This window comes from Ovis aries, chromosome 16 (genome assembly GCF_016772045.2).
Source record: "Ovis aries strain OAR_USU_Benz2616 breed Rambouillet chromosome 16, ARS-UI_Ramb_v3.0, whole genome shotgun sequence".
Taxonomy (NCBI): domain Eukaryota; kingdom Metazoa; phylum Chordata; class Mammalia; order Artiodactyla; family Bovidae; genus Ovis; species Ovis aries.
The window spans coordinates 26159722-26179203 of NC_056069.1; the positions used below are offsets into that span (position 1 = coordinate 26159722).

The 19482-nt window shown below is 40.6% G+C and overlaps 1 protein-coding gene across 1 annotated transcript in view; it reads right to left on the reverse strand.

The window, feature by feature from the left end:
- Positions 1 to 383: 383 nt before the first annotated feature.
- The window catches only part of ITGA2 (integrin subunit alpha 2), a 108945-nt gene continuing 89846 nt past the window's right edge, over positions 384 to 19482 (reverse strand). The window contains exons 24-30 of the mRNA XM_015101301.4: positions 16180 to 16282; positions 14308 to 14418; positions 13273 to 13377; positions 10708 to 10821; positions 7635 to 7724; positions 4417 to 4533; positions 384 to 3981 (exon numbers count right to left, since the gene is read on the reverse strand). Coding sequence (XP_014956787.2) covers positions 3901 to 3981; positions 4417 to 4533; positions 7635 to 7724; positions 10708 to 10821; positions 13273 to 13377; positions 14308 to 14418; positions 16180 to 16282 — 721 coding nt within the window. The 3' untranslated portion in view covers positions 384 to 3900. The remainder of the gene's footprint in view (positions 3982 to 4416; positions 4534 to 7634; positions 7725 to 10707; positions 10822 to 13272; positions 13378 to 14307; positions 14419 to 16179; positions 16283 to 19482) is intronic.

The window sequence follows — 19482 nt, forward strand, 5'->3', positions numbered from 1 at the left end:
GTTGTAAGTGGTGAGATACATCCTCATTCTTCTTATACTGAGTCTTGACTGACTGTTCTCAAGCACAGTGAGTGCACAAGATAAATACAGTGAGATCCATAAGTCATAAAGTTCAAATTCCAAAGTGAACAGCTTTATCTTCAAAATGATTTTAATGATATTCAGTAATGTGCTATGTAAAGAGTGGTTTACAGTTGAATACTACTCTTCTGTTTGATTCTCATACTTTAATAGGAGAAAAGCTCTTAACTAATTTAAGGTTGATTATTGCTCCAATTTGATTGTTTCTTAGAAATCAAATGAGCTATGTGACACTTCATGTACAAACATGCATACATTCATTTTTATATGTTTGGTGGAGAGAAAAAAAAGACAAAGACCAGTTCATCAAAACAGCAAATATTCTTAAAGATTTATACATTATGTATGAAGGAAACTGTCCAAGACAATTTGTCTTTAAAAAATATACAATTTAGCATAGTTGTGCAATATATACATTTACATTTTGACTTTATCTCCCAAAATAAACCAGGTATGAAACCATTTTTTAATATTTACATAATGGCTACATTTTCATTCTTTAAGGTTCAAACAGTCAACATTTTGTTTCAAACATTGCCCCCATATATACTGTTTACCCCTAGATGTTCAGTCTTTCTAACTGATTAGAATGAGTGTGCATTAATGAGGGCATACTCCCAAAAGTTGTGTATATGATTATTTTCTATGTGCAAACTATATTAAAGATGGACCAGGGAGCAAAGATTGAGGAATCCTGCTTAATGCTTATGATGTCTTAATTTATGAGATTGTCATATATTAAGTTATAACTGTATATCAATAGATACGCTATAAAATTACACCTTATAATAACTACTTGTGTAATAACCATTAGTATAATCACTTGTGTGATTATGATAAATTGTTTTCCACTTTTTTTTCACAGTTAATAATGTTCACTATTTTATGAAAACATATCCAGTTAGGAATCTGTCCAGTTTCTCAGTTTGCTGCTGAAGTGAACGATGCACAAATTCAAATTTCAATGCAGTTTCTTTAGACTGTTTTACTTTATTATTTTGTAAAGCTTGTATGGCAGCCATGCATGAAGCAACTCAGTTCTTACCACATTCTATACACATTGTCTATATACCATTTATGAAATGGAAACTTTAAGATGACATCTTTTAAGCCCTATATTCTATTTACTTTTAAAACAAAAGTATGGCTGAATAGGAATACAGAGCTGTTCTTTTTTAAAAACAAAAAACAATTTTTAAATATCTTGGATGACTATTCAACCTTTGCTTAAAAGTGCTCAAGGAATACTCCTCAGTGGCGCCTCTGCCTTAGACCTGTGGTCTGGTAACAGAAGTTGTATATTTAGGCCACGTGCTCTCGTGCAGTGGTTCTCAGCTGGAGCGACTGTACCTTCCAGGAAACGTCAGCCAGTGTCTGAGACATTTTTTGATTGCCACGAGGGCGAGAGGGTGCCTCTGATGTGGGTAGGCAGAGCTGTAGACCGAGGCCAGGGATGTGGCTAAACATCCTACAATGCACAGGACAGGCCCCCACCAGAAAGAGTTACCTAGCCCCAAGTGTCAGGAGTGCCAGGGCTGAGAGACCCTACCCCAGCAAGATAAATGGTGCAGAGATGAGCGGCTGGCTTTTTAAGTTTGCAGTAATCCTCCAGCTCCTTCATGGAAATGGTGCCATCAAGGCGACTCATCTAAGGCGAGGCTCACCAGAGCTCACCAGCTTGCTGTGGGCATGTGACCTTTGCCTAGTGTTTATCTGAGGAAACTTAGAGGCAGAGTAAAGGAGGATGACATGCTGTAATTCTTAGTATATTACTTTGAAGAACTAGTATACATAAATATACAGCAGTTACCCAGTTTATAGTCTTTATAAAGACTTAAATAGTCTTTATCAATGTAATGACCAGTTTCCCCTCCATTCTCTTTTTAAACAATCCTTCTTGGAATGAAACAGTGTTTGAGTCCACACAGCTGTTACAAGAATTGGGCTCTAGCACATGTTAACTAGAGAATACCATGTCATTTTTGCTATAAGCCCCTGACATTTTACTGATAATTGTTTCTCTTCCCTTTGTTTCGTCAGATGCAAAATGAATCCCGGAACTGTGCAGACAGCCCAGTGCTACCATCACAGACACACACGGGCACATGCCTGCTTTCCTGACTTCAGTATCACATTCTGGGAGGATTGTCTATTTGTGTTATAAGAAACCCAGACAATGGGTTTTTTAAAGTTGAAAGTGTCACTACTGAGCTCCACTTCAGTCTCCCCCATTTTATAATGAGGATGCTGAAGTTTCAGAGGCTAAGCGACTTGTCTGAAGCTTTATGTATGTATTTTCTGACAGAAACTAGTCCCCACAGCCTTTGCCTCTGTGCTTTCTCTCTCATGCCCTCCTAGAGGATGAACCTAGAAACTAACAAAGAAGGTACCGCAGGAGGAATGCATGGTGTTCCTCATGGTGGCCCGTTTACGTCATAAGGACCTGGACCCTTGTTAAGATACAGGTCATCAGGCTTCATCCCAATTTGATGACTAAATAAGATTATCAGGAATTGGGGCCTGAGACGATCTGGTGAGCAAACTCCCAGGTTAAAGTCATTCTTTTGGAAATTTAAGTTCTCCAGAAACAAGCACAGCAGGTGCTTACTAGGTGGTTTCTAAGGTCTCCTTGTAATTCCCTGCAAATTCCTGAGATTATTTATATTTTACCTTGTTTACCCTGCCGGAAATATCAACAATTAGAAGTTCACTTGGGCTTAATTTTTTCTTACATGTTTAGCAACAACTGAAAACAGCTCCCTGAAGTTAAGGGGATTATACAGTAACTCACGCAAGTGTGGGAAGTGGAACGGATGACTTCCTCCTCACACCGGGGGAAGAGCCCCCGCCCTGGTAGTGGAGGTTTGGACAAGAGTCCCAGGAGCGTGGGAAACTCCGGACTCCTGAAGAGGAAGGTGGGCAGCTGCGGGCTTGCAGAATATGGGGGCACCAGGACATGGGAGAGGGTCATTGTGGAAGCAGAAAGGATTCCAAAGCAATTACTCAAATTTCAGAAATTGGCATGGTGCCAGCCAGGTCAGCCAGTTTTCATCCTAAAGGAGAAAGGAAATGTCTTCCTGCTTCCCAGCGGGGACTCCCAACAGACAAGATTTTACTATAAATGTTATAGATGCTAAACAAAAGTTAGTGCTGTGGCCTCTAAACCCTTTAGGCCCCTAACCCTCCGCCACTTAAGAGGAGATTTCCTCTGCAGGAGGCTCCTACCAGTCATCAAGCATGTTTGGATAAGCATGTTTTGATAAGCATATCATCACAAGAAACAGGGCTCTGGGAAACAGCTGCGGGCTGACAACAGCAAGTTTTACCTCGTTTATAAACAAAATTATCACTGAAAATATCCTCTGTGGCAACTTTGGACAAGCAGCAAAAGTTGACCTGTTTTTTTCCCCAACAATATCAAAATCCAAGTTAATGATGTATCTACGCTTACCACTTCCACTTGTTTAAAAACAGTCATTTTAAATAATTGGGTTCCCCTGCCCCCAAAGATCGTATTTTTCTCTAAGATTTCTCCTGTTTGGAAATATGTCATGCTTCAGATACGATGTACATGATAATGTAAACTCTGGACCAGCCAGCATAAAGATCACTTTTTCCTCCATATAAAATAAGTCTTTTACCCTTTGTACCCCTGTCCTCCCAATCCCCTCACACTTTCTTTCCAAACTGACCTGCAGTTCTGTTTTAATTACTACATTATTAAGTTACCCTGGGATTAAAAAAAAATGCATTCATGCGAATAGTAACCTCTGGCTGTACTGCTGCCCCTTGCTACTACGGTGGGAGCTGCTGGGTGATTCAGCTGTTGAGTTCTGTGGTCTCATCAGTTTCATCTGGATTTTTGGCCATTTTTTCATATTTTCTTTTGAAGAATCCAAGCTGTAAGATGATGTAAAAACATTACCACTTGTGGCTAATTTGTACAAGACCCAGACCCAAGGCCCTGCCACCAGAGAGGGGGCTGCTCCGGAGAGGTGGCTGTGCAGAATACTGCCCTAGCATCAGCCCTTCAAGGAGGAGATTGATACCCAGAGTTGAATGAATTGCATAAAGTTAAAATTTTCAGGGTCTGCTTATTTGCAGCTGAACAAAACATTCAGGGTCAGCACGAAAGGAAGGTTGGGGGAAAGGGATCAAGACCACTGGAGATAAAATCCTTACTGATCGTTTTTGAAAACATGAGTGATAATTTGCAAGCAAACTTGCATTTCCTTTTGTCTTACAATAGAAAACGTAGGGTTGCTCTGTGGTAAGGAAATTGGAAGACAGAGGTCTTTAGGACCCTCATATTTTAAAATATGAAACAGTTCTTACCTTCCATAAAATTGCAACTAGAGCTAATAGCAAAAGGATTCCAGCGATTACACTTCCTACTATCACTCCAATTGGTACTTCAACTTTCTCATGGGGTTTCATTATCGTAAGGGGAATCTGTAAGTGTACATACAAAACAGTTGTGTTAATTTCAGCACTGGGAAAAAAGTGAGATGGCCTAGTCAAATCCTCTAATCTTAAAAGTGATGGTCCAGAAAGGGGATGTGATTTCGACTGTGATCGCAGTCCTCAGTTAAACACTGTGAAGTAGAATTGCTAGAGGAAATGCGCCTGCAAATATAGGCAAGGCACGCAAGTCTCCCCCTTTTCTTCCTTTAATTGCATCAGTACTTAGCAGGTATGTCATCTCTGACGATCTCAGATGCTTTAATCATTTATGAAATGGGAACTTCAGTTTCTGACATCCACTCAAGTGAAAGCATTTGGAACCCAGTCTTGGGGAGGGGAGTCAACAAATTAACCACCCAAATCCCTTGTGATTAAACAACAATTTTGTATTGGGTTCCTAAAATGTTGATTTCACTTACTCTCACTCAAGATTACTTGATAATGAGTTGTTAACAAGTAGAAGTAATATCTCAAGACTCAAGCTGACATTTTCAATGATAAATTGCCCTTGAGGCTACACGTGATTCTTAATGTCCACTTTGTGGCAGTCTTTGTGACTTTGGGCTTCCCTGGTGGCTCAGCGGTAAAGAAACCACCTGCCAATCCCTGGGTTGGGAAGATCTGGAGAAGAAAATGGCAACCCACTTCAGTATTCTTGCCTGGAGAATCCCATGAACAGAGAAGCCTGGTGGGCTCCAGTCCATGAAGCTGCGAAAAGTCAGACATGACTTAGCTACTAAACCACAGCATCAGCATGGCTGCTGTAAGTTCTAACAGTAATGTTCTGTTTTTTTTTGTTTTGTTTTGTTTTTTTTCAATTGGAGTAAGAATCACAACCATTTCCTCCACAAAGAATATTCTTAAAAGAGTTACATTTTGGAACCAAATGAGAGGAAAAAACCTAACTTACTTGAATTTAACACTGAATTACAATGAGAGATGAGCTGCTTTTCACCAAAGAATTTATGAGTTGGGCTAAATTTTAGTCTGGTTTTTTGGTGACTATAGTTCTAATTTGGATTTTGAAGAGCTAAAATAAAGCTTTGTAAATTTAGGAATAAAATAAATTCATATAGTTCACCGTGTAGTGGCTGTCATATCCCTGCTGCTGCTGCTAAGTCGCTTCAGTCGTGTCCGACTTGGTGCGACCCCATAGACGGCAGCCCAGCAGGCTCCCCCATCCCTGGGATTCTCCAGGCAAGAACACTGGAGTGGGTTGCCATTTCCTTCGCCAATGCATAAAAGTGAAAGTGAAGTCGCACAGTCGTGTTGGACTCTTAGCGACCCCATGGACTGCAGCCTATCAGGCTCCTCCATCCACGGGATTTTCCAGGCAAGGGTACTACTTCTGTCTATTTTAGATAACGTCCTAATCCAGGCTCCACGGATCTTTAGGGAACCATGAGTACCAGATTTTTGTATCAGATTTTTAAGCAGGCTTAGAATTCAAATCTAAGAATCATTGGTCTACCTATAGGAATAGGTCAGTTTATTCTTTGGATTCCAAAAACTATTTAAAAATTATTTAAAATAGTATTTGAATTAAAGAAATATTTTTATAGACACAAGTAGTAGCTGGCCTCTATTATCAGTATTGAGCAGAGAAGACCATGAAAAGAAAAATCTCCCAAAAGGTCCATTGATGTTAATTTAAACTTTTCATTAACACATTTATTCAGTGCAGCTTTCTTAGAGATTTCAGCAGACATCCAGGTATTGTCTGAATACAGCATTCTTCTGAAATGAACTTTTAACATATGTATAGTAGTTCCTTCCCCAACCCCGCAGGCTAAATTCATAGCACTCTGATTTTGAATCCCACATTTCCTTTGGCTCCATTTCTGTCTTTCCACACTCCAGCCTCTGAAGATAGGGTGTGGGCCTTCCCTGACAGTCCTAAACCAGAAGCAGAAAAGCATGCTTCATTTTTGTTGGGACAGTAGTGGAACGGCAGTGCTGTGAGCTGTACTCGCAGGCACTGAGAGGCCCGGGGTTCACAAGGCCATTGGCATTTTAGCCAAGTCCATAGGTTGCAGCAGTGGACTGAGGCCAGCTGCAAAGCTGGCCTTGGGGGCAGAGTCTTGAACTGGCTTCCAGTTCCTAACAAAAGCATTGGGAGGAAAATGCCCAGGTCTCTGCCAGCAGATTCACTGAGCATGGAAATCCCGCTATATCTAAACAGCATATTCTAAGCAGAGTTCCAGTGCAAAGGAAGGTTGTCCCATGCCAGCTCTTGGAACAGTGAGCCTCTGTCTTCTGTGAGCATATGTTTCTTTGCCAAATCTTTTTTTTTTTTTTTAAATCAAGAGAAGCATTTACAGTTTTCTAGACGGAAGAGCTAATGAATGGATGTGTCATACAGTGTCAGTTGTAAGGGGTACTACTTTAAAAAAAAAAGCCCTCTAATAAACGCCTTATTTATTAAGCATACTTCAGCACTTAAAAATACTCTGAAATACTATGTATGATTCAAATGAGCATGACTTAGACTTCATGGCCTAGGATGTAGATTACTTAGTGTAAGCATGAGCAGCAAGGAGGAGCCGAGGTGCTGGTTGAGGCTGGAGCGGCGAGAAGGGGGCCACAGCCAGATGGAACCCCTTGCATCCTGCCTTCTGTGGGATCATGATGTCTGATCCAACTTTGCCAATGTGGGGACATGGGGTAGGACAAGTACATAGCTGGGCTTTTTTGAGTAGCAAACACCCTTGTCAAAAGCTCAACATGCCCCCTGCACATACCACTGGCAGAGGGGTGGGCAAACCGCCTGAGCCACTCCTCCAGCCCAACCCCTGGATACAGCCCTCTACCCTCACCCCATATAAGAAAAAACAGCTCCCCTCTCAGTGGGCGAATAAGCAGGGGAATCTGTTAACTCATTCTTGCTCCCCACCTGCTAAAGCAGGGGCCCCAATAAATCCTTGCCTGAAAAGAGAAAAAAAACTCAACATGATAAACATTAGACTTTTAGAGTTTCACTAAGATAGTTGTATATACAGGTAGGTGAGAAGAATGACTGTTCTATAAACTGTCAGAAATGGAAAGCCTGTGAGACTCCACAACCCACAGGGAGGGATATGAGCACTCACCGTGACGGTGTTTTCTTCGATCACGTATATCTGAGGGTTGTACGTGTTAATTTCTGCAGCTGCTGTCAACTGCACTGTCTGGAAAGTCGACTGGAACATAAAAATAAAGAGTATATTTTTATCCTAGCAGAAGTTAATGCATAAAACAACATGTCCATTATTTATTTCCTTGTGGAAAGTGACTGGAGCAAATGCCAACTTTGAAGACTCAAACATCTTTGTGTGCTTAAATCACTGATATGACAGGACCCCACACGGGAACTTAAGCCGTGTGGGTGGCTGGGCCCTGCAGTGGCAAATTAAACTGAGTCTTGGCGTGTGGGGTCTAGATATCAGCTTGTTAAAATGTCTCTCCAGACGACTCTTGACTTGAAAACGGGTGAAAAACAAAGGTTTAGAACTGAAGTTTTTAATTGGGAAAGATCATAGTTTAGGCTTCTAAAAACTTAAGTTTCTGAAGTGAGAGAAAATTGAAAATTTTATGCTTGCCTAAGTCACAAAATGAAATAGAAAATCAGATTAAAAAAGAGTTTTTCCTCTGGGTACACATGTATAAAATAATACTGTTTGAAGACCACAGATGTCAGTGGCAGACACCTTAAACCTTATGTCAGCACTATATAACAGTGATAACTTCAGATTTCTTAAGTATCTGTACAGAAATATTGGATTTGGGGCAGGCATTTGGAAGGACATACATTTTATGGTGATGTTATTAGTAACCTCCACAAATGAAATAGTTTTGCATGTGCTCCTGAATGCACTTACAGAAAAAGCTATGCACTACCACTGTGTTATTTTCTCTGTAATCAAATATTGGGACTGATCTTATTCTGAGATGAAATATAATGCCTGGATTTGAGAACTGCCTTCCCATGCTCTGGCTACTAGGATTGAGTTTTTCTGGTTACCAGGGCACATGATTCAATATACTCCATGAGGTAATTTGCTAAACTATATCTGGGAGCCAGAAGAAGAGAATGCATATCCAAAAAGTGAGCAATTTATTTCTTTTCCACTGGCTCAGTCTCTGATTAGTTTTCTTAATTTTCTCAAGATGGAAGACTGCAGCAGAAGTTAACCCTGATCACTGGTCCCTCAAACATGCATTATTTGGGGAACATTAAGAGTACTGACAATGGTTTAAATTAAAAAAGGAGTAACAGTTTAGTGAATGCTCACTTCATAGTCCCTGTAGAGAGCACCGGTGAAAGCATTTCCTTACAGCATCGATACATCTGCCCTCCCAAGTCTGGCCATTTGCACAGGCGCACAGTCCCCTGCACGGCTGACAAGTAGAGGTGGGCGTACCATGCATACCCAGGAGAGGGAAGTCACACTTGCTTGCATTCAGCCTTTTCCTTACAAAGAGCAGCCAACATGCCATTGATTTGGAGGTCTGAGCAATCACTTTGTGATGAAATTACATTGGAATGTTGACTTACACTGCCCAGAAAAAGGGCAAAAAGTGGTATATTAATGAGCTCTAATACAGGAAATAGGACTCCTGTTTCAGACTGGGTCTCCTAGGTGGTCTGAACATCCACTTGGCTGTTGAAATAGTTGAAAACCAGGTGGGAAGAAACATTTGACCTTTCATGAAGGAGGAAGATGTATAAGCCTTGATATACAGCAATTCCCATGAGTGTTTTTCAGCGTAAATAATACACTGCTTCAAAATTTTGCTCCCAGAAATGAAACTGCTGCTTCAGAAAACCTTAGGAAGGTACTTTAAAAAGTCTTACAGTTAAAATGATGTAGCTTTAAACAAACGAGAAAAACCAAATCCATTTTACAGAGTTGGAGTGATTGCCTTTTGATTTGCAATGGTTTTCCCTCCCAGCTGGCAAAGATTACTATGAAAACATTTGTTCCTCAAATCCAAGGAGCCAAGATCCAATGGGTAAAACCCAGCACCAATCTGTAGCAGCTGGGATGGTGGCATAACTGCCTGCTTTGCCTCTTACTGTATTTAGAAGCGTCCTGAAGGCTTGAAAGCAACTAACGAAAAAACCAACTAAAAGAAAGCAAACAAGCAGAAAACCCAACTCCTCACTCCTCCACTTCTCTAGCAAATTTTCCCCTGCCTTTCACGGCTCTTCTGTTATTTCTTTATCCAAGAATATTGCTTATATTCTTGTTCCAGGGACAAGTTTGGAGGGAGCTAATTCTCCAATGTTACATAAAACATTCAGCAGGGAATGGGGTCTGTTGGAGAGATCACGAAGTGGTTGGAATATAGGGAATAGGATACAGTTGGTAAGCACCTTGAGGACTGATTTATTCATTTAAAAATCACCTAGAGCTACAAGGCCCCCTGGAGATTTTGCCTTAGAGCCAGTGTTAGTAAAATGAACAACTCTCTGCTTATGTAGTCAGATTTAAAGAGCTTGGTCTATCCTTCCAGTTTCTGAGCCAGATTGAAATTCTGGCTTCCGAAATCTCTACTGGAAGCAGATATCACTACTGCCAAGTCACACGTGCTGATGGAATAACACCCTGACATTGTTCTGGCACTTTCTTTGAACTTTTCATGAGATTGAAATGACTTAAAAAAAAAAATTGTAAGCACGTTGGAGATTTCATGAGAGAAGGGGTAAGAACAGGAGAGCAGAGTGTTTATCTGGCTCTAGGAAGACAGATTCTTAGGTCAGATTCACCCTCCAGGTGGTCTGAGATCAATCAGCAGCCACCTGGGGGTGCCAGGAATGACACTGAGATGTGCATGCTTCGATTTGCGTGTGGCAGAGGAGACCAGAAGGTCAGAGAAGAGCCTGAGGAGGCAGATAGAGAAGGTGGCCCCTCACTCCAGGAATTCTGCTGTGGTAGGTGGGCCTGGGGTCTTAAGAAGCAGAGGCTTTGCAAGCACCTCAGGGGATTCAGAGGCACAGCCAGACTGGGCAGGCTTTGGAAAGGGATGGAAGCATATTACCTTCCAAGGTAAGATTGCTTTGGGCCACTGGGCATAGCTGACATTAGCCAGAATGCTAATTTTGTCAAGAGGTGTGAACTTACAGTGAAGCTTTACATTTCCTTGCTATCCATAAACCCAATAAATAAAGTTGATACTTACTGCTGCAAAAGTCCCATTCCAAATCCTGGTGGACACATTAAGGAAGTATTCTCCCTTCACCTGAAGGTCTCTCAGCCAGCATGTGATGTTACTACATGAAGCGGTTCTACAGTTCTTTCAGGTTGGAGTCAATGATAAAAGAAGTTAGTATGAGCTTTAAAAAAAGAAATGCTAAAATTTTACGAAGACATAAAACCTAGGGAAGGATCTAGGGAAACTGGCAGCCTTGTGAACTATGAGTAATTATTATATAACCCTTCTAGAGATTCTGGCACTTTGCCTCAAAATGTAAGAAGTACATGTCCTTTGCCCCGCCATTTCCCATCTGTGTGGAGGGCCTCAGGAAATAATCATAAATGAGTGCAGAAAAATACAGCAAGCCTATTTATTGCACTACTATTGCTAAGAGGGGAAAAATGAAATAATTCATGTTTATCAACAGTGTACTAGTTTATTACTGAATATATATACACAAAGGGCTTCCCTGGTGGCTCAGATGGTAAAGAAGCTGCCTGCAATGTGGGAGACCTGGGTTTGATCCCTGGGTCAGGAAGATCCCCTAGAAGAAGAAATGGCAACCCACTCCAGAATTCTTGCCTGGAGAATCCCATTGGATAGAAGAGCCTGGTGTGCTACAGTCCACGGGGTCACAAAGAATCAGACAACTACTGAGTGACTAACATGTTCACTTTTTCGTGTATATACACAAAATTCAGTACAGTTTAGTTAGTAACCTCATGATAAAGATGTCTTCCTTGAGTTTTAAAAAAGTCATCATTAAAAGAATCAATGGTTACCAAGGAAGGGTTAGTGGGGAGAGAGGGATGAATAGGTGTAGCTCAAAGGAGTTTCCGGGCAGTGAATTATTCTGTATGCCATAATTGTGATCCATGTCATTATACATTTGTCCAGACTCATAGACTATACATCAAGAGTAAACCTAATGTAAACCAGGGACTTTGGGTAATTATGATGTGTCAATAGGGGGGATCTGATAGTGTGGGAGGCTGTGGGTATGTGGTGGCAAGGGTATATGGGAAATTTCTGTAATTTAAACTCATTTTGCTGTGAACCTAAAACTACTGTAAAAATAAAGCCAGGGACTTTGGGTAATGTATGATGTGTCAATGATTTGGGGGATCTGTATACTATATGTGTGGCCAGTCTATGTGATGGGATATGTGGGGCTGGGGCAAGGATGTTATATGGGGAATGTTTGGGAATCTGTAATTAAAGATTTTAAAATTTAAAAAATTAAAAAAAAAAAAAAGAAAAGGAAAAAAAAACAAAAAACAAAAAGATAAAGCTTGAAAAAAAAATAAATAAATAAATACAAAAAAAAAAAAAAATAAAGCCTGTTAAAAGATCTATGATATATGGGCCAATGAATAAAGGTAGCTTGGTCCATTTATGTAACATTATACATGTGCCTATTTGCAGATTAGTGATTATAAAGAAGAATGTTCAGTAAGTGTTAAGTGGTCAGCTGTTAGATTTCTAAAGAACTTCAGTTTCTTCTTTGCAGTTTTTTGTGTTCCTTTTGCTTTATATTGGAAGTTGCCATTTTTATAAAATCAAACATATTCACAAAAATATGGAAACTTCCAAGAGGTATGATTGGCATACACTGAGGTGAGTTTCTCCTGGGCATTTTTACATATCTCTGTTCAGATTTAGACCACATTTACACTGTAATTACACTATAGTTACTTAAGAAACTGTTTCATTCTCCCAGCTTCCTGTTTTCCCATCCTTTATGAAATAAAACAATTGCAATGAAAGGAAAACAGGAACAATTCCATGTTGTTCATAGAGGAGAACTGACGTTGACCTTGTACATGTGCGCTAAATCACTTCAGTCATGTTTAACTCTGCGATTCTATGGACTGCAGCCCACCGGCTCCTCTGTCCATAGGATTCTCCAGGTAAGAATACTGGAGTGGGCTGTCATTTCCCTCTCCAGAGGATCTTCGCAACCTAGGGATCGAACCCATGTCTCCTGCTTGACAGGCTGATTCTTTACCACTGAGCCCCCTGGGAAGCCCTAGGTTGATCTTATTGTTTGCTAAATGTTTATGTATTTGAATACTTAATAATGTGCCAAGCACCATGCGAGACACTAGACAAGCCTCTTTCCCAAAGAAAGTGGCATATGGCTGCGCAGCAGGATATGATCAAATATGGAAAGCAGAGCAGGGTCGTCAGAGAGTCAAATTTAACAGCTCAATAAAGACATCAGTGATTCTGTGGAGAAGGTGAGAGAGGCTTTACCTCACATACATGCCCAGCTCTCGCCCAGCTCTTTGCAGTGTTTCCAACATGCCCGACACAAAACTAGTTTGACATGGGGTCCTTTTGATTTCATGAAATTATAATAATGGCATAAGCGATAATGCCAATAACCTGGATTTGAGTGTATATTTTCTTGATTCACACAGACCATCAAAGGCAAAACAGGAAAGTTCTCCCACATGTGTGGTGGCAGGGAAAAAGAAGTGCCTCAATTTCCAGGTAAAACAAACAATGAATCACCCAAGGAAATTTCACCCATTAACCTGTCCTTACCAATTCTTTTATGTGCCGGAAATTTTCACTCTTGAAAGATACAGAAGAAGATGTCTGTCCTATTTTTAGTGGATTTATTTCAGCTTTGCAACTGATGTCACCAGCCTACAAAGAAGGACATCAAATTGGTCTTCAGAAGCAAGATGGTTTATGATGTTTTTGACTTGTTAGGAAATCCTGTTGTCCCATGTTGGGGCAGGGGAGGGCTCCCAGGATTCCCCTCACTGTGCTGACCTGGCCACACTTCTGGATATCACCACTGTAATTCTGATTCAAATCCTTCTGATGTGGCTGGATGGTGTGGCACCAGTTCTTAACAGTCCATATGTGATGAAAGAAATTTGCAATAACAACTGACTATGAGTGATTTCACTCGGGTTCTTTCCTGTGGAACAGTTTAGGCTTTTGCTTCCCTCTGGTCACCTGTGAACACCACAGAAGTACTGCTGCTGTAGCATCAGCTAAGCACTAATCACGGGGTTTGGCTAGAGTATGTTGGAACTACCTGGATGGCCCTTAAAAGGAAAACACCAGTGCTAGAGCCTTCGCCCTGGAGATTCTAGTATAATTGCCTGGGGTAGGCCTTGGAATCACACAGATTTGAAAAATGACTCAGGTGATTAAATGAGCACCCAGAGTGGACAACCACCGGACAAAAGCCCTGGCCGAGAGCTTGAAACCAAGCTACTGACTGCAGCTGTGTGGCCCAACTACTCTCCCACCATGGGTTCAACCTCTCACTTCCCAGCCAGCTAACTTCTCTATAAACAGAGCTCTGACAAAGTCAGATCTTCACCTGATCAGAATGAGGTGCTAATAACAATTTCTGCTATCTGTAAATCCCTAGACCCAGACATTTCTGATGACGATATCCTGCTTCTAATATGAAATTAACTGCTAGTTAACTGGCACCCAGAGTGCAGAGGGATTATCTTTTCAGTTCCTCGTCTATAAGGTGGCAGGCATGATCACCCCGCCTCGGGGTGTTTCCACATGGGAGGTGTGCATTTCTATAGGCAGTCTGGCTGCCCTTACCTGATCTGTGTGCACCCCAGTCAGGTACATCAGCGGGTTCCTGCCTTTGGTGTGTTGAGGGATGTGGATGGTCACAGATGCCATGCTTACTGGAACACTTCCTGTTGTTACCTGTGCAGTAAGGACACAGTCTTATTGGTGCTCCATCAGACACACATTGCAAGGAAAGTGATCAATAACCTCAGGGTTGATGACGGGCAACTATTAAGTATAGACTGAGTTCCTATGAAAGTGAGCCACTACTTTATGGACTCTGAGCCCTTGTGTTTTATCTCTCATTAAAATCTCAGCATCTATGATTGGGACTGGTACATAATTTGTGACTTAGGAGAGGGTTAGAAACACCTGCCATCTGTGGGTTTGGCCTGTCAGGGCATGAAGTCCCACTCTGCCCCTGATAACAGCGGGGTTTAGGCAAGATTCTTGACCCCTTCACGCTTCAGTTTTCTCATTTGCAAAATAAAGATACTCAGCAACTCAGTAGTCATGCACAGGTATAGCCTCTGTTCTTACTGGTGGGAAGTCTGTCCTAATTGTTCAGGGCTCATGCCCTATTGGGGTTAGACATTTTAAAGAACACTCATAGGAATAATAATCCTACCAATCTAATAACTGATTTGGGAATTAAATGGGTTAACATATACAAAGTATTTCATACAAAGGCTGATACTTATTGTATGTCTTTGAATATTATTTTATTGTTACTACTAATTGACTAAATGTTTCATTAAAGAAGTAACTGCCAAATACCATGCACATTTTGTAAATTCCATAAATTTGGATCACAAATCAAGATTCCTTTAAGGACTTTTAAAGAATATAAATTATCACCAAATTATAGAGTTGTAACCATTTGACAGATTAGTAGAATATGTACAAAAATAAAATGACAGGCTGGTGGATGGATTCTTTCCTTTTTATTTAACAAAGTTTATGTAATGTCATTATAAAATATTCTCTCACAAATTCGTTTCTCTTTATATAACTGGAAACAAACTTTAATAATTACCAACTAATAGAAATTGATTTAAAAATATTTTGTATACTACTTAGCATGACTGTACAAAGTAAATATTTGTATACAAATGGTGAGCTTCTCAAACAGAAGTGGTTTTCAAGCATAAATTGGCATTATATTGCAGAGACTCTATCCACAGTAGTAGCTTTATGTTAATACTCTGTTGATTAATATTCAACATTTGCTTTCAAAATACACCAATTATCCCTTACCCTGGATACAAAACTATGTATCAATACAAAGCCCAGCTGTTTACTTATCGATGGCCCATCTTTGTGGTTCTCAAAGAATTGCACCTGGCCCAGAAGCATCTGCATCCCTTGGGAACTTGTTAGAACTGCACATTGTTAGGTCCACCCCAGACCTTTCGAATCAGAACTACTGAGATGGAGCCCAGTGACATGTGTTTGACAAGACTCAGGTGATCCTAATGTGTGCTCAAATTTGAGAACCACTGGCATATTTCATATTTCACGGAGAAGGCAATGGCACCCCTCTCCAGTACTCTTGCCTGGAAAATCCCATGGACAGAGGAGCCTGGTGGGCTGCTGTCTATGGGATCGCACAGAGTCAGACACGACTGAGCGACTTCACTTTCACTTTTCATTTTCATGCATTGAAGAAGGAAATGGCAACCCACTCCAGTGTTCTTGCCTGGAGAATCCCAGGGATGAGGGAGCCTGGTGGGCTGCTGTCTATGAGGTCGCACAGAGTCGGGCACGACTGAAGCGATGTAGCAGCAGCAGCAGCAGGCATATTTCAACTTTGTTTTACTTTCTTCTTCTCTTCCTGCCCTCATTCCCGCCCCTGCCCCCTTTCTCCTGACTTCCCATTCTTGTAACAGGTGTACCAACCTTAATGGAGAAGATGAATTTTGGACCAATATCTTCAAAACTGTGCACGACAGAAGAAACATTCCCATCCAAGGAGACTTCATAAAAATTTATGTTGGTAGATCTGTTGGATGATATTTGTAAAGCTGAATATTTTAGTTATGCTATTGCTCTTGAAGTTTAATATTTCTTTTACTTATATATCTTCCAGCTTATATTACAAGCGAAAGAATTCACATTTAGGTACAAAACATTAAAGGAAAACAAATATTTGTTATGGACTTAAAGTTCAGTATACATTTCTAAGGCTAAAACAAGTTCCCCTTCATGATCATTCTACTAAGATTCTTTGTGTTACATCAGTTGTATATATAGATGCATATATCAGTTGTAAGTTTCTAGAATAAGTACAAATGTATTACTTTAGAATTTGGAGTGAAACTCTTTGCAAGATTGCTATTATATTGACTGCTGTGTTAATACAGTGGACACCTGAGTCTTATTGATTGGACTAACAAATTTATAAGGCAGAGGATTTTCCACTTGGTATGATGGCTGAAATATCATACAATAAGATATCAGGCATTAGCTCCTGCACTACTGATCACTGGATGCCTGTGAAATAGGATGTACATTTTATTATTTCTTCAGTATTCTTGCCTGGCAAATCCCATGGACAGAGGAGTCTGGCAGGCTATAGTCCATGGGGCTGCAAACAGTCGGACACAACTTAATGACTAAACAATGACAACAATCCTTAGTTTCAAGCCAACTCTGAAGCTTTGGTCTGAATCGGGGTAGGTCCATCTGTCTCCACCACTGACCACAGAAACCACTTCTAAGATGGCTAAGTCAGGAGTTTTGTTAATAGATTAGACCTAGAGGTAATGGCCTAACTGAATGTCTTTGCTTGGGGCTGCTGAGTAGGGTTTGCAAGTGAAAAAATGACCAGGCCTGAGGGAACCTGCATAGGACCACCCAGACTGAAATGTAACTGAATACCATTCCCTCTCTTCACTCATTTCTGGGAATCTGAAGCTGAATTCCAACCAGGGCAGCTTCCTTAGGGGGTAGAGGGCAGATAGCAGGGGCAGGAGTCTGAGAAGCAATATTTATTGCTATCAGACAGTTTATCCTAATTATAATACATTGATTCTATTTCCTAAAAAAAAAAAAAAAATTGGACTGGATATTTTCAAGATAGAGTCCCTTGGTTTCTTTACTGAAAATCTTGCCTTTTCTCTCTTTTATGCATTAGAATTTTCCCCAAAATTCTCAAAAGGAAAATATGTCAAAGGCACTTAAATAAATGTAGTATTTGTCAAGGTTATGTCTACGAGAGGAAATAATGATTTGTCAGCGTTACATGGAAAATGGGAAAACTGACTGGGATTTAAAACAGAAAGCCTGACTCCAATAAAAATTAATTAAAAAAATAAAATAGAAAGGCTGGCTGTATGTGCCTTTCAGATCTTTGTGTGAGCCCCTATGTATGGCCAGTTTTTAAATTAATTAATATGCTCTGTTTCTGCATTTTAAAGAGATCCAACATTTTTTCATTTGTTCCTTAAGGCTTCCGTCAGTTACTTAAATATTGATCAATATATTTATATTAGCAGTTAGCTATAGTGGGGCAGATCCTGTTTTAGAAATAAATTCTACTGTCATCTATTTCCACCCATCATATTTGCAAAATATAATTGCACACTTATGTAGTATCAAAATGGTTCCTAAGGGATATATTCAATAATTGGGATTGGGTAGGACTTTTTTCTTTTTTTTTTCAAAAAGTAATTAAACTGTGTTTGTGTCTGTGTGTGTGCCTGTGTGTGTGCATGTGCACGTGTGTGAGTGTGTGTGTGGAGGGAGGGCATATATCCTAGTAGACAGATAGACCTTGTATCTGGAAAATATTCTGAAACAGTCGAATTAGTCATTACAAAATGACAAGAGGAGATCGGAGGGATAATTTCTCTTCATCGTGCATTTTTCCGTGATGTTTGGGTTATCTATCCATGCACATTTAACATCTTTCTTTTTAAAAACATATTAAAACAAATTATCTGGATGGTAGGTTTAGGAACCACTTTAGCTTTATTCTTGATAATTCTCCATATTTTTTAACTGCATGATATACTTTAAACATCAGAATGTCTGAGAATCCAATTTACCATCACAAAAAATACATAGCTAAGATTTAGTAAATGTGAAGTCCCATTTATTTCATCTTAAAATAACTGAAAACGTTGGCCATGGTGGGAGAATGGAATGATGAAAAGGCCCTATTAACAAAAAGCATTTAGGATGAGAAAGCAGAATTATAGGTAGGAAGGAAAACATTTAGGTAATGTGGTGCTAGCAATCTCTTCGGCTGCAGCTGTTTTCAGTTACTTATTTTAGCAGCTGAGGGCCCTTTGAAATCTGTAGCTACTGAATAATTTTTCAGGGATGGATGACTTGAGATACAGTTTCTGCTTTTGCCGTTTGCAACTCACTTGATACAGAAGCATTCTTTTCATCTTTGCTCATGTGTCTTGAGCTCTAGACATAATGACATATTTTCCTTTTTGTTTTTGCTCAGGGATCTGTTGGATGATCCACATATTCCATGCTTTTAGGGGTTGGAGTGATGTTAGAGAAAGCTGCAGTCACTGGACACTTCGTAGCCTGGCTCCCTGGGGATAGGTTGCTGTGTGTTTTCCAGGGGTCATTGAGCTGTACTGCAAAGCTGCCGTAGTGTTTCAGCAGCTAGAGAACTCTGGTTCCCAGGCTTGGAGGTGGGCCTCACCTGGGACTTCTGTACCTGCACAGCTGTGCCGCAACGTGTCCGTGCCCATGAACCTGCTTCACTAAGTGGGAATGAAGGTGATAATATCAGCATCTGTGGTGTCTGGAAGTTACTCACCTCGCAAGACACCTGTCTCTCTGAACAATTCAAGATAATAGGTATCAAGTGATAGTGTTTTGGCCGGTGCTCTCAGGTTTACTTGCTTTGGACAGACAAGAAAGTGGAATAACTCATTTCTTTCTGGATGACCTCTTTTGAAAAATGCCTCATTTCATCTTGGTTGGAAGAAACCCCTAATCCACTGTGCCAGGAATTTTCTGTGACTAGATTCAATATCTGTGCCCAGGGCTTCAATGTCCAAGAGTGGGGCTACCCCTTGAGATCTCATGTGGACAGCAGGACAGAGGTGTGGGGAAGCAAGTGGTGGCAGCTCCTTGGGGCCCTGCGAGCTGTGCTCTGACAGCTCATCCAAGAGCCTGCAGGGGAGCTCCCCTTGGCACGTGGCAGACAATTATCTTTCCGGGATTGCTCTTAAT